The 14,707-nt window shown below is 41.3% G+C and overlaps 1 protein-coding gene across 6 annotated transcripts in view; it reads right to left on the bottom strand.

Moving 5' to 3' along the window:
* Window positions 1-14,707, bottom strand: part of coq10b (coenzyme Q10B) — an 86,052-nt gene that overhangs the window by 10,826 nt on the left and 60,519 nt on the right. For 2 of the 6 annotated variants that reach the window (XM_051065346.1, XM_018684132.2), the window contains exons 2-5: window positions 13,680-13,835; window positions 12,791-12,983; window positions 12,563-12,664; window positions 11,045-11,366 (exon numbers count right to left, since the gene is read on the bottom strand). The exons of 3 other annotated variants lie outside the window; for them this stretch is intronic. In XM_051065346.1, coding sequence (XP_050921303.1) covers window positions 11,199-11,366; window positions 12,563-12,664; window positions 12,791-12,983; window positions 13,680-13,835 — 619 coding nt within the window. In that variant the 3' untranslated portion in view covers window positions 11,045-11,198. Of the gene's footprint in view, window positions 1-7,451; window positions 11,367-12,562; window positions 12,665-12,790; window positions 12,984-13,679; window positions 13,836-14,707 lie in introns of those variants that run through there. One more of the 6 variants, XM_051065367.1, reaches the window with a different exon arrangement.

Raw genomic sequence — 14,707 nt, forward strand, 5'->3', positions numbered from 1 at the left:
GGACAAGTTGCACAGCACACGGGAAAAGTCTGATGATTAATTATAATGAACATTAATAATAAGAGTTTGTCTCCACTTAGATGAGTATGGCGTGATTATTTATGACAGTGTGGGTCAATCATCGCGCTGATACAGGATGAGGAGGCGCATGCTTTTACAATTTGACCTTGTGACTCACGACCTGACGAACACACGTGGATTCACAAGGAAATGATTTTGGGGGACAAACTTCATCATCTGTGTAACATCTTAACTGGGCTAATACATTTTCTAGAAGAGAATCTGAATCTTTCTAAGGTTCTACATTTTCATTACTAATAGATAAAATAAGTGCCATCATGAGTGTGTTCCCTCCATCCAAGGGCTTTTTAGTGGCTTTTGTAAAGATTTAGAAAAGTTATTCAGAATTATTGTTTTTCATTATGGAGTCATTTGCTTATTATTTTCTAGATGAATCATTTGATCAGTGAAACCAGAAGGTTAAATAAGAAATCAGCAGTCCAAAAACTGTAAAATATGCAGTTTGTGATCATATTTGACAAAGAAAAGTCAAACTACACAGGTTAATACAAAACAAGACAGCATATAAAGTGCTAAATTCATTCAACATTGCCATGTCAGAGTATTGCATCATTTGTCTCAACCCAAGGATTTGTTGTAGTGGTTGGTAAAAAAGATAAGAAATTTAATAACAGTCAGGACCAAGGCCAGCATAAATACCTATTAAAGACTACATTATTAATTGATAAAATAAGAACAATGTTTGCCAAGTAGAGAAAAGCCACAGATGTATTAATATTAATTAGTGGGATTCCTGATCTCAGAACAAATATTTGTAGTAATTTAACCCTTTTTAGACTTTATCAAGCAAAAATGTGCTCACGGCCTCTTAAATCTGAGAACCTTCTGCTTTTCTTTGTTTTTGTATGACTGTCCGCTGAATATCCTAAGCCATCAAGTTGAAGGTGTACCATTTTCCTTTGTTTCCTGACTGAACTTTACCAAACAGTTCATTAAATAATGGAGAAAATAACTGTCAGACTAATGGTCAGTAAAAATAATTATTAGTTGAAACCCTGATTGGACAAAAGATAGTAGCATTTAAAACTTCATTAGGCTCATAAATTTGTGAAAGCACATCCATCCATTGACACAGCTGCAAATATACAGCACATTGTTACAGGCTGTTTTTGATTATAATTGCACCTTTTTGCACAGTCTCCATCCCATAAATTCATTCATTAATTCATTCACTGGTTGCATGTTTGCCCACTAGTGACCACTAGGGGCAGAGTTAACCTTTGTAACATATAATCTGACCTCCTGTGACACTGGGAGGGAGGAATGAATGGATTTTGGACAATAATTGTTCAGGTGTACTTTGCACTCAACACGTGTTGAACTCAATACACATAAGATTGTTTTGTCCTGAACATTCAGTTTTATTAAAAATTTCCATCCATGTCTTTTCTTCCCACAGAGATGTTTCGTCTACAACAGTCATGAAGCAGGTGAGGCCTGTGTGCCGGGCACTGGCACCTCACCTGACGAGAGCCTACGCTAAAGATGTGAAGTTTGGAGCTGATGCTCGCGCCCTCATGCTGCAGGGAGTTGACCTGCTGGCTGATGCTGTGGCCGTCACCATGGGCCCAAAGGTAGTTTTATTCATCTTGGACTTTTTGAAGGTCCTAAAAAGTCTTAACCCTGAACCCTGCAGAGACCCACTTATTCACTCTTACTCATTTGGTTTTAACTCAAGATGTAATTTGTACTGTGTTATCTCTCTGTTTCAGGGTCGCACTGTCATCATTGAGCAGAGCTGGGGCAGCCCTAAGGTCACCAAGGACGGCGTGACGGTGGCCAAGAGCATCGACCTGAAGGACAAGTACAAGAACATCGGCGCCAAGCTGGTGCAGGATGTGGCCAACAACACCAACGAGGAGGCCGGTGACGGCACCACTACTGCTACGGTGCTGGCCCGTGCCATCGCCAAGGAGGGCTTTGACACCATCAGCAAAGGTGCCAACCCTGTGGAGATTCGCCGTGGAGTCATGTTGGCAGTGGAAGCCGTAATCAATGAGCTGAAAAATCTCTCCAAGCCGGTCACAACCCCTGAGGAGATTGCACAGGTACTCACCATTAGTAGTAAACGATGATGCGGCATCTTGAATTTGTAATGAAGTGCTTAAAAGTAGCTGTAATCAACACATTTTCATTTGAAGAGATATGCACTCCAAGCCAGTAGGGGCAGAAACATGGCTACAGTGGTGGCCCTCACTACTATGGAATACAATGCACAGTTGAACAATTATTAAAGTTTTAGCATTTAAGAACCATGTGAATATTGGTTAATGATGTCCTTGGTGTTTCAGGTTGCTACAATCTCAGCCAATGGAGACACTGAGATCGGTAACATCATCTCCAATGCCATGAAGAAAGTTGGCCGCAAGGGAGTCATCACTGTCAAGGTTAGATTCAGTAGTCACTGACAGGACTACAGATTTGAATTTATGTAAAACTTGTGAATAATCTGTTGCTCTTTTAGTTGAGTTGACGTAATCAGTACGTGCTTTTCGTCTCAGGATGGGAAGACTCTGCACGACGAGCTGGAAATCATTGAGGGTATGAAGTTTGACCGTGGTTACATCTCCCCTTACTTCATCAACACTGCCAAAGGTAAAGGTGTTCATACTGTCTGCTGCTGAACTTATCTGTTGAACACTTCCCCTGCTCTGTAGGGAACCACCGTGTTAAACTGTCTCTTCCCTCTCTCAGGTCAGAAGTGTGAGTTCCAGGACGCCTACCTGCTGCTGAGTGAGAAGAAGATCTCCAGCGTCCAGAGCATCGTACCAGCTCTGGAGATTGCCAACCAGCACCGCAAACCGCTGGTCATTGTTGCTGAGGATGTGGATGGAGAGGCCCTCAGCACCTTGGTGCTCAACAGGTACATCACACTTGTTTTCTGATCCCAAAGAATAGCCAGCTGACAGATCATATTACACTGAAAACATTGTTTGAATAAGAGTTAAAAGCAGTTAACTCATTTGCAGGCTTAAGGTTGGGCTTCAGGTAGTTGCTGTTAAAGCCCCAGGCTTTGGAGATAACAGGAAGAACCAGCTGAAGGATATGGCCATCGCCACCGGGGGCACTGTAAGTCAACTTTTCAATCCAGGGTCTTCAATAGTCTTATGAAGCATTGAATTAAATTCCTTAGAAGATATTAAGAAGTCTGAAATTTAATTTACAAAGGTTTTAATGTTTTTTGTTTTGGTTTAAATTGGAACAGAACATGCAGGCCTATTTTACATTTATTTCTCTTTTCTTTTCTCCAGGTGTTTGGAGATGAGGCCCTGGGCCTGGCCCTTGAAGACATCCAGCCTCACGACTTCGGTAAGGTCGGCGAGGTGCAGATTACTAAAGATGACACCCTGCTGCTGAGGGGAGGTGGCAGCACAGTTGAGATCGACAAACGGGCAGCAGAGATCGCCGAGCAGCTGGAGAACACCACCAGCGACTACGAGAGGGAGAAACTCAATGAGAGGCTGGCCAAGCTGTCAGATGGAGTGGCTGTGCTCAAGGTATGTCTCAAACAGAAACACAGACTGAGCGAACAACTGATTGCTGTTGTTTTCCTCCAGAAAATAAAGTTGCAATGCCCGTGCCTCCGTTTCAGGTCGGAGGAACAAGTGATGTGGAGGTGAATGAGAAGAAGGACCGTGTGACAGACGCTCTGAACGCCACCCGGGCAGCTGTGGAGGAGGGGATTGTACCAGGTGGAGGCTGCGCTCTGCTGCGCTGCATCCCATCTCTGGATACCCTCAAACCTGCCAACGCTGACCAGAAGATCGGTGAGTAAAACACAGGCACAGGCTCAAAGGACACCCTCATGGCTGCATCTGACAGTGACTGGAAAAATGGAAAATTGGAAGCGGTGACTCTGTCTTCAGTCTACAAAATAATTAAAGTTGTAATGACTGGTATAAAGTGGCACCATAGTGTGATAAAGTGACAGTACATGTAATTTGTTAACTCAAGTTACAGTTAAGTTTATTCACATATCAATACTATATCTATTGTATGTTGTATAGTGGTGAAAACCAAGACTGTGCACATTTACTGTGGCCAGAGATGCTCTGTATATTTTTTTGACGGCACCAATGAAGTCAAATAAGCAGCCATCTCTGCCAATTTCATCTTTGTCATTAATGGGATTTCCTTCCATCCAAACAGGTGTTGATATCATCAGGCGGGCGCTCCGCATCCCCGCCATGACCATCGCCAAAAACGCAGGCGTGGAGGGTTCACTGGTGGTGGAGAAGATCCTGCAGGGATCAGCTGAGATCGGCTACGATGCCATGCAGGGAGAGTACGTCAACATGGTGGAGAAGGGCATCATCGACCCCACCAAGGTACGATGCAGCCAATCAGATTCTGTGTTTGCTCAAATAAAAACATGACTATTCCTGTTTTGATGATAGCAACAGTCTCAACAAGCACACCAAAAGAGTCAGATGCAGAGTGTGTTTTCTTCTTCTCACACTGGCTGTCAACACTGCCACCTTAGTGGTCTAAAGAAAGAGGCTGTTGCATTGTGCAGAATGTAAAGTCCTCTGTGGAAAATGAATGATTTATTTGTGACATGTAGCTCCATAAACTAAATTAACTTGACTTAGCAGGAGTGGTTTGATGTGGAAAATTATCAATTTTCTCATTAACAGACAATTTCATCATTGAGGCCTATTTTGAAGAGGCCTGATGTTGCTATAACAACTGCAGGCGAATGCAAACAGAAGAAAAAAAGCCCTTGAAGTTATGTAGTTCTTTCCCAGTGAGCAGTTCCTCTCAGAACTGTTTAGTCTGAACACACCCGGTGTTAGTTACGGCGTGTGTTGTGTAGTGTGAGTAGCATCTAATGCAGAACATTTAAAAAAAAAAGTCCTGGTATGTTCTGTGTCTACAGGTGGTGAGGACGGCGCTGTTGGACGCTGCAGGAGTAGCCTCTCTGCTCTCCACCGCCGAGGCTGTCGTCACGGAGATCCCCAAGGAGGAGAAGGAGATGCCGGGAGGCATGGGTGGCATGGGAGGCATGGGCGGGATGGGAGGAGGCATGGGTTTCTAAGCCAACCCTCCTGATTTGTTGCTGTACAGACTAATAGGCAGAGTGGTGCTGGGGGTGGCTGAGGAACACAAAGTCCTCCCCAAGAACCTGCAACCACCTCCACCTCCACCAAACTCTGCCCACACTGACTGGCCATGAGTATGTTGGAGCTGCCCCCCCCTTACACTATTTAATCCCGCCTCCTGCCTCTTTGCCCGGGTTTCTGGAGGAGCCAGCCTCGCCCCCAACTCAGTGCTGCTCTGTCCCATTCACCCGGTCTAGAGGAGGAGACCCCATCGAGCCCAGTTTACTACAACAGATCCATCTTAACAGCTCTGCTCAATGAACCATCTACATGTGCACAAAACTCATAGTTCGTCATGTAAAACGCTCATACAGGTGATGCCATTTTGATCTCTGTAAGAGGTGGTCAAAGATGAAGAATCTTCACAGAAACTAACATAGTATAGGTACTGATGATGCTCTGTATTACCACGAAGAGAGCAGGGCTCGAATGACAAAAGATACCTAGCCAGGAATGTGTCTCTGTCCTTTATTTCTGTCTTTATAGTATTTTGTTAATTCTTTTTTTATATATATATATGTTGTCATGGTTTTTTCCCCAGCTAACATGATGTGGGTTAAAATCTTGTCATTTGATTTAATTAAACCAATTTTCATACAGAACCTGGGCAATTTTCTGTGTCTCTGAAGGTACGTTAAATATTTTATTCATCTGGTGATGGAGATCAGTCGTTCATACCTGACCACAACTGGACAAAGAGTGCCTACAGTATCACCAGGGGCCTGTTTAAAACAACGTAAGATTTAAATGTTTACTGAGGTGTCTGGCGCTTGTGAGTTGTTTTCACGCATGCAGAGTTGTGAGGTTTTTTTCTGGCTGATTGAATGTGAGAATTGGAGTTTGGACCGTTCAAGGTCTCAGCTATGAAGTCTAAATGTGAAAAACCTGTGGCGCCCACATGCTGTTTACCACTGACCTTCATATATGTGATGTAGAGATCACACATCTCCCCTCTGCTTTAACTATGAGTAACAGAAAACTAAGACAGTAGGTGGTGCTTCTTTTCCACATAAATACATTATTCCTTTGCAAAATGGCAGGTAGCTGTGATCATTTGACTGTTTTGTACGGTGTAGATGTTAATTAATGGTGATTTTTTTTTTTTTAAATTTAATAAATTCAATTGTTCTGATGTTTTGTTATTTACTTTTGTCACTAAGTCATGTTCCCATTTCTTTTTTTTTCCCATCCCCCCTGAAGCGTTCTTTAGCTGAGGTGTGATGGCCCCTCCACCTGGGCACTAGGTGTCCTTTTTTTGTTTTTCTTGCAGGTGTTGAATGGAGGGTTGTGAGCTGCAAGAGTCATACCTGGGCCCAGCGTGCTGCTGTATGTCACCCTCATTCTGGAGCCTAACTGTCTCCTGGGGGAGGCTCATGTCCCAAGCAGACCTGAATAACAGCTGCAGTGGGAGAGAACAGTCATGCCACAGGGTCCATTTAGTAGCTGCTCTGGAGCTTTCAATCATGTATTCTCTTCAACAGCAGTCAAAGTGTGACCAGTTGTCATGTTCAAATTTCTATTTTTCTGAGCAGTTATAGGACTCTGCCTTCATGTTAGCTTAAAAGCTGAAGTTCAACTTTTATCTTTGGAAACACCAGTAGAGAAAACAATCACACTACAAGGTCCATTTAGTAGCTGTGTTAGAGCTTTCAAGCATATCTGACCGTCAGCAGATGGAGTTTTCTAGTTGTCACCATGTTGTTGATGTTCAAATTTCCATTTTTCAAAGCACTTCAAGGGACTTCTGGCCGTAAAACTACAGTTCAATGTTCATCTTAACCTTTGTAAACGGCAGTTAAAAAAAGGTCCATTTAGTAGCTCGAGCTTTCAGTCACATCAGTTTTCATGTTCAAATTCCGAGTTTTCTTCTCATGTTGACTTATAAGTTGAGATTCACAGCTGAACTTGACAGCAGTTGAGAAAAGAATCTTGTTGGAGCCTTTGAGTGATTACATGATCTTCATCTGCAGGTGTAAATTACAGACTGAAAAACTCCAAGTGCTGATGAAGATCAAGCTACAGCTACTACAGCCAATGAATAGATCTTGTGTTGAGATTGTGATCCATGTCACCTTTCAAAGCAGGGAGGGGAAGCCCTGAGAGTTCAAATTAAACTGTGTCCTTTGCCAGCACTGACATTTCCAAACCTTAGGACTGCCTGTTCAGATGCAGCCATGCTTCATACCACCTGCAGGTCTATTCTTACTGCTCACATGATGAACCTATTTCTGTCCAGTCAAGGGGGCCATGAACCACTCTACAGCAGTGTAGAGATAAACCCAAAACAAAGACATGAGTCAGATTTTTTTTTTTTTTTTTAGAAAAAATAGTTTATAAATCATGCAGTTGGTACATCTTTCTGAAGTCATTCATCACAAAACATCATTTACACAAGAAGTCCTTTTCCTGTTCCATGACAACACACACACACACACGAACCTATTCTCTTTAAAAGCAGTGTGTATACATCTTTCTTACATGATTTCTAAACCAATATTTACACTTAAACTAAGTAATAAATATGTTAAAATGAGTATAATGTTTAAAAATGGAGATAAATATGCTGCCAGTAGGCCAGGAGGCACTCTGTGAGTGATGTGGGTTCAGGGCTGCAGATTAACCTCACTGAAACAGCATCCTGACTGACTGGACAGGTCAAAGTGTCTATGACCAGTATTCATCAAACTACCAAGAGTAAAACCATGGACTTAACTGGAAGATAAAAACTGAAATCCTTCACTTTTACTCTCACTCACAAATGTAATGTTAACATCTTTTGACTTAAAAAATGCTCTTAAATGCCAGAGAGCTGCACAGGAACAGAGCCTCTGTTTTCTGCATTTCAGGCCTTCAAACAAACAAGAATAAATCTGATACTGATTTTATTTACAATCAATGTCTAAACAATCTTCATTGTCTGCCCTTGTCAGTGTTAAACTAAAGTCTCTTTATTATAACATCTCTCTGATGTCTATCAACAAAATGTAGACTGGAAGGTTTGCAGCAGATTTTTTTTCCATTTCATTTGTGTATTTACTCATGATAAACATATACAACTGTGTTAAATTTCTGTAATTAATTAGATTTAGGGATTTGTTTGATTAATGTGGAAACCCATTTCTGCCAGTGTCATGAAAAATAGATCATGTAGGTCATTGTTGTCCTTCATGAGAAAATAGTGAGAAACTAATTTTTTAATAAAGTTTCTCATTATAATGAATTGCTCTCACTCAGCCAACAACTGTTTCACTCTTACACTGGTATTTTAGAGCATTTTAAAGTGTGATTACTCATTCAGGTTTGATAAATACAGGGCCTTGCCTCTGCCTAGTCAGCCAGTTTGGGCCCTTACAACGACAGTGGGGTTTACATGCTTGCTTAGCTGCATTTAAAAATAACACTTACACTGCTCATATTGCACACTTAAGAAAAAAGTAAAACCACCCTTTGCTGTATAATTTAGCAACTCTTATGTCCAGCATCACTCTCTTAATAATGATGAGAGCATAGTGTATGTCACATTAAGAAGAAATAGAAGAAAAAAAAAAAAACACTGCCCCCTACTGAAATAAAGCAAAAATTAAAAGTTCAGCACCTTTTGAAAGGTGTGTATTCCTGATAGTATACAGTACACTTAGTACATCTGTCTGCAGTCATTTTAACACATCCTCCTGCACGTCCTTTTTATACAAAATGTCTAGTGACACAGTGTCTAACCTGCCTCTGCCTCTTTATACTTATAATATATTCTTATTACATACAGTATGTGATTGTGGTGTCACCATGGGGTTATCATGCATTATAACCCTAGGCTTGGGCAGAATCAGTCATTACATCCCTTAATATAGTATATGTGTGATTTAATGCTTTTATGTTGTAGTTTTGTATTGACCAAGTTCCCTGTTATATGTACTAAATACATTTTATCTTCAATCGTCCTTTTTCATCAGTAAAGAAATACCTGAAATGTCTATGTTTCACTTAACATTATAGCAGAATGTCCCATTCAGTGCTTAACATATAGAGAGGAATAGATGCACTTTTATGGGCAAAAATATATTATGTTCACTTAGAGGTGGTCTTGTAGAAAAATATGCCTCTATAAATGAGACAATACAAAAATAAAACAGCCAAATAGTAATGGATCATCCTTACACCTGGTGGGCCTAATCACCCCAGGCCCAGGTATATTAGTTCAGATGCCCAAGCCTAGTTTTAGACATGATTTTTTCTTGCTGTTTTGTGCCCTTCACATTCAAGTCTCCACAGACAAGCATCAAGGTTTTAACACTATTTGGACCCTGGTCTCACAGTGATTGGTGTTGCTGCTTGTGTCATCACATCATCACTTTAACCTCTTGCACTTCCTGTGGGACTAACTGTAACATAATCTGTAAGTAATGACCCATCTCAGCTGTGAACTGGAGTCTTATACAATACTACATTTTTATTATTCTTCGAGGGCCACAAAAGTTAGAAAATGTGTCATAATAAATCAGCTACTGTCATTAGCTCACTGCACTGCTGTAACCACAGTCTGAATAATCAAGGCTGGGGAAAAAAACGTGTGGTCCAGGGCTGTTACTATGATTATTTTAAAAACTAAACTCTTCCCATCACGACTTTTTCATTGCCAAGGAAGCAGCGTAATAATTTGCACATCACTTGTACTTGTACTTTCTGTTGATCACTTTCTAATTGGTCACACCTGAGTCAATCTCTCACTCAGTCCTCTATAATTCTTTTCCACTGAACTCACATCGGATGTGGGTCAGCTGTCAGAGGAAGTGAAGGATCCTTGAGATTACAGATGGGCCTGTACATGTAATGGGGTTGACCTTGGACAACCCATGAACTGTCTGACACATGAAGCTCAATGTTGTGCACAGTTCATCACAGAAGTAGGGAAAAGGAGCACAGCATTTACCATTATCCAAACTGACTAAATTATAAGATTTAGTCAACACTACAACTTCAAGTAGCTTCACCTCAGGCACAGACCTGCTAAAGGGGGAAATATCTTAAAATGTTCCCTTCTCTCATACAACCTCTGGTGGGCTCATCTGCATCCCAACTACAGCGGGGATCATTTATAAAGATAAAATGTCAAGAATCAACTTGTTCCTGCTCCTTTAAGGACTTTCTGTTTTTCCCGTTTTACATAAATATAAACTGAACATTTTAGACCAAACAACTAATCAATTAATTGAGACAAAAATGTCAGCAGATCGATGATGAAATAGTTGCAGCCTGGATCTCAATACAGGTGATATGCACTTAACTCCCTGAAAATCAAATACTATACATCTCAAAATCAATCTCACTGAAATGAAAATTAGTCTAATAGGCCTGCAACTAATTAAATTATCAGTTAACTGATTGATTCTTTAGTCTATAAAATGCAGAAAATTGTGAAAATGTCCAGGTCCAAGAGTCCAACACCCAAGGATATTCATTATAATCTATATCTATTAATCAACTAATGAATCAAACATATGAGTGAGATGACAGGATGTAACACGTCACCATGAGCAGACAAATAAGTTGAACTACCAGAGCTTCTGGAGGACATACTGTCTTCCTGCAGCAGCTTTTTAAATCTGAAGTGGTTGTAAGGTAGTTAGAGCAGTGTAGCTAATGTTGACAGATGTGATGACATGCTCACTTGACCAATCACGACTGACAGCGCTGCTAAGCCATGATTTCACCTCACACTCATAACCTGTGAGCTCAGTTTCACAACCAGGCACAGATTGAGCTCTGATAATGGGAATGACAGTGCAAATAATGTTGAAATGTTTAGCACCAAGGTGAAAATTAGCAGGTGGATCCACATCAGTTATAAAAGATGAGATAGGAAATCGTTGGAATTTGGTCATTGTTGTGGGAAAGGCACTGCAGTTAGAACACAGGTAGTCTCTTCTTTCTGTCTACACTTTCCCCCCTCTCATTTCTCTTTGGCATCGGGCTTTGTGTTTGTCTGCGTTATCTGTGTTTGTGTGTCAGGGGGCAACGCTACGTGTGGTGAATCTCGTGGAACATGAGCTCACGAGGGATAACCGTCTCTGCACCGTATACGTTGGAGGCGCGACGCTCAAATGCTGACACCATCTGCTTCACCACCTCATCGAAGAAGACGTGAGCGAGCTGGGAGTGGAGGAGCGAGCGAAACTCAAAGGAGATCTGTGGAGAGAGAGGCGAGGAGGAGGGAGGGAGAGGAGAGGATAAAGTTAGCAGCTGAATTTCATACTGTATACACGTCAGAGGTCTGTGTGTGTTTGAAACTGATCCAATGAGAAATACAACACTTGCAGCTGAAGACAGGCCAAGTTCAGACACATGGAAGGACCAACACATGATCACAGGACACACACGGAGCAAAGGTTAAATATTTCCCTTCCCTTCTCTAGGGGTGGGAATCTTTAGCAATCTAACAATTTCAAAACAGGATCAATTCTCTATTTAACATGATTCTCGCAATTTGTGCAATTTGTCTCCTTTCTTCTCTTTTCCAACTGAGGCTATGTCCAACCTAGTATGTTGTCATTTTAAAAGGGCATTTTAAAATGATGACTTAGGGAAGGATATGTTGAGATTGATAAGACCCAATCAAGAAGTGAATGTGGATGTCTGTGTTGCTGTTTCTAAAACTCCCTGTTTCTGCGTGTTCTCACACTGACAAGTTTGGAAACATGCAGTGCACTATAAGAACCAGGATGGTGACTCAAACAGTCAAAGTTGAGTATGGAACAATGGACACTTCTCTCCCTCAATTGTTGCAATCTTGGCTATGCAGCAGAAAAGGAGGGACCACCAATGTATTTTCAAACTTGTGAAAATAGCAGCTAAAGAAGGAGGACAAGTTGTTAGCACAGATGAAGGTGTACACAGTGTAGTGCATATAACTGTAAGAACTGAAGTATACAATTGTAGACACAGCAACTGTATTCACAAAATACTTCACCCTTTGTCTTTTAAAGCTAATCATTAAGTCATTAAATCCAAAATGTACCTTTTCAGGAGAAGAACTACCAGATTATTCTTGAATTTGCACATGTTACAGTGAATACAAAAATTGTTTTGGGGGATTTGTCAGTCAGTTCTTATGTGAATCACCCTCCCCTACTTTTTCTCTCTTCGCAGGTTTGACAGCAGATTGCCTGCTGCTTACAGCAAAATATCTCAAGGAAAGTTTTAATCGAAAGCAACTGGACTTAGTTGTAGTCTAGAAGACGTTTCACCTCTCATCCAAAAGGCTTCATCAGTTCGTGTTCGCAGCTGACCAGGCTGGGACTGGTCCAACCAACCTGGTTGCTTTCGATTAAAACTTTCCTTGAGATAACTATGACCTGGATGAATGAGAATATTCACAGGCTTACAGCAAAATCCACAGTGCAGGTACGAGGGTAACCCGGGAGGCCAGGGCTGAAGCGCCAAACTGTCTCCAGGTGGTTGAACAGTTTACCGTCTGAACAGGATGCCTGACAAGCAACAAATACACATTAATTGCAACCAAGACTTCTAACTGACTCAAGTCCTCTAATACTGCTACTGACTGCTAAACTTTTTATCGCTCTGTCTGCTGATTTCTGATGGCACTGCCATACCTTGACCAGGTGGGGGCGTACTGTAGTGACAAGAGAGGTGTAGTTCTCCACCACAGGAGGAAAGCCAACAGTTAGTTTGGCCTTGCAGAACCCAGATCGCTTGAAGATCACATCAGATTTCTTACACCAGGGAACAAAGAGGCGGTAGTTTTCCACACCGGCCACCACGTCATATATCTCCTGCATGGAATACCTAAAGAGTCAAGGATGGAAAGAGCCATAAACTCGGAGTGTGCAAATACAACCATGCAGAGCTGCATGTCAGGAAACAGGTGAAGGTTGGTAATTGTGATGTAACACTAGACAAGTCTGGCACGACCCAGTAAAATCTAGGTCAATGAGGAGCAAAGATAGAGAGAGAAAGGGAGGGAGGGAAGAGATGAGGAGAAGCTAAAAGAATTCAAGAGGAAAGGAAAAAAGCATAATAAAATAATAAACAAAATAAAGGCAAGGTGTAATGAATGAGAGACAAATGGAGACAGTCTCCAACTCTACTATTATGTAACTGCATCACTCCAGCTGAGGGGAAAATAGCTGCCGCCGCTTGCGTCTATTTATACAAGCAGATTTAGTGATTATGACCTGTTATGACCTCTCTATGGAACACAGGAGGACATTTAGCACGTCATACAGAGCCAGCGCACCAGCATTCAAAACGTGATTGGAATTTAAAAATCTGCATTTTAAAGTTTTATATTATTGTATTTGAATGTTGCTCCCTTTAAAGTGTACTGGGACGTCTGTGCATCAAAGCAAAATCAGTTTTACCTCATTAATATGCAAATGTATCAGGAAGACAACCAAAATCGAATCGGATGAGAGTTATGGCCAAACACGTGTTTTGTGAGGTCAATGTGACCTTCAACCTTTGACCACCACTTAGACTCACCCAATGATTCGTCTCTCGGAGTACTCCTTCCTCTTGGAGAAGGAATCGGCAAGGTTGAAGAAGCTGCGGGCAGGCAACACAACGCTGCGCCCTGGCATGGCTGTACCCAGCAGGGGAGGCATTTGCGTCATCAGGATCCCACATGACGACAGGTATCTGATCACAAAACAAACAATACAGAGACCAACAGGGTGAGGATTTGAATCAATAAAGTAAACTGTCATGAACCACAAAACAGAGCAGGAGCAGTACACTGGTATCCAAAATATCTGTCACAAGATACAGTTTGATTACTGTCTAGCAATATAATAAGCTACTTCTGTGAGTAATTTAAAGAAACTGTGAGTAAACAGAGGAGCTTGACTGGTTCGTAGCTGCAATAAAGCATGAAAATCTTTCATGAAAATCTGATTATTGAATTCATTCATTAATTTTTATTTGAAATATCATAATGACAAATACCCCATATATATTGAGTAGCTGTTATGAGCTGAATGTAAGTGCTGTTGATTTGTGTTGTCTCATTTGTTGGTGTGATACAGTAGCTAATGGGGCTCTAAATAAACTTTTCTATTTTTATCAAAATTCTCTTGAAAATGTTGTTATTCCTCTTTTACTACTTCACTGAAAAGTAAAATGTCTCCTTTGGTGTGAGCCCATTCTAGCCTCAAATGTGCAAATGGTTAATTATTTACATATCTAGCAGTAACAGAGCAACATTAGAGGGAAATATCTGGCTCTTAAGCTGCAACATGCTCCACAAGGTAACCAGCTGCTCTTTAACTGTGTCTGTCTGGTGTTTGTTGCTGAGCAGGTAGTGGACAGAGGGTTTTAAGAGCTTTTAGTCTGACAACAGCTGCCTGCTGCTGCTGAAAATGATTCAAATAGAGCAAGTGAAAGTGAACCAAAACAAATAATGAGCTGAAATTCTTCATGAAGCTCGATTGAGCCAAAAGGAGCTGCAGATTCAGCCGGCAAATGTCTGTAGGTTAATCACTACCAGAGACAACTTTCACATTGCCAAACTG

The sequence above is a fragment of the Lates calcarifer genome, linkage group LG1, assembly GCF_001640805.2.
Source record: "Lates calcarifer isolate ASB-BC8 linkage group LG1, TLL_Latcal_v3, whole genome shotgun sequence".
Classification (NCBI taxonomy): Eukaryota; Metazoa; Chordata; class Actinopteri; family Centropomidae; genus Lates; species Lates calcarifer.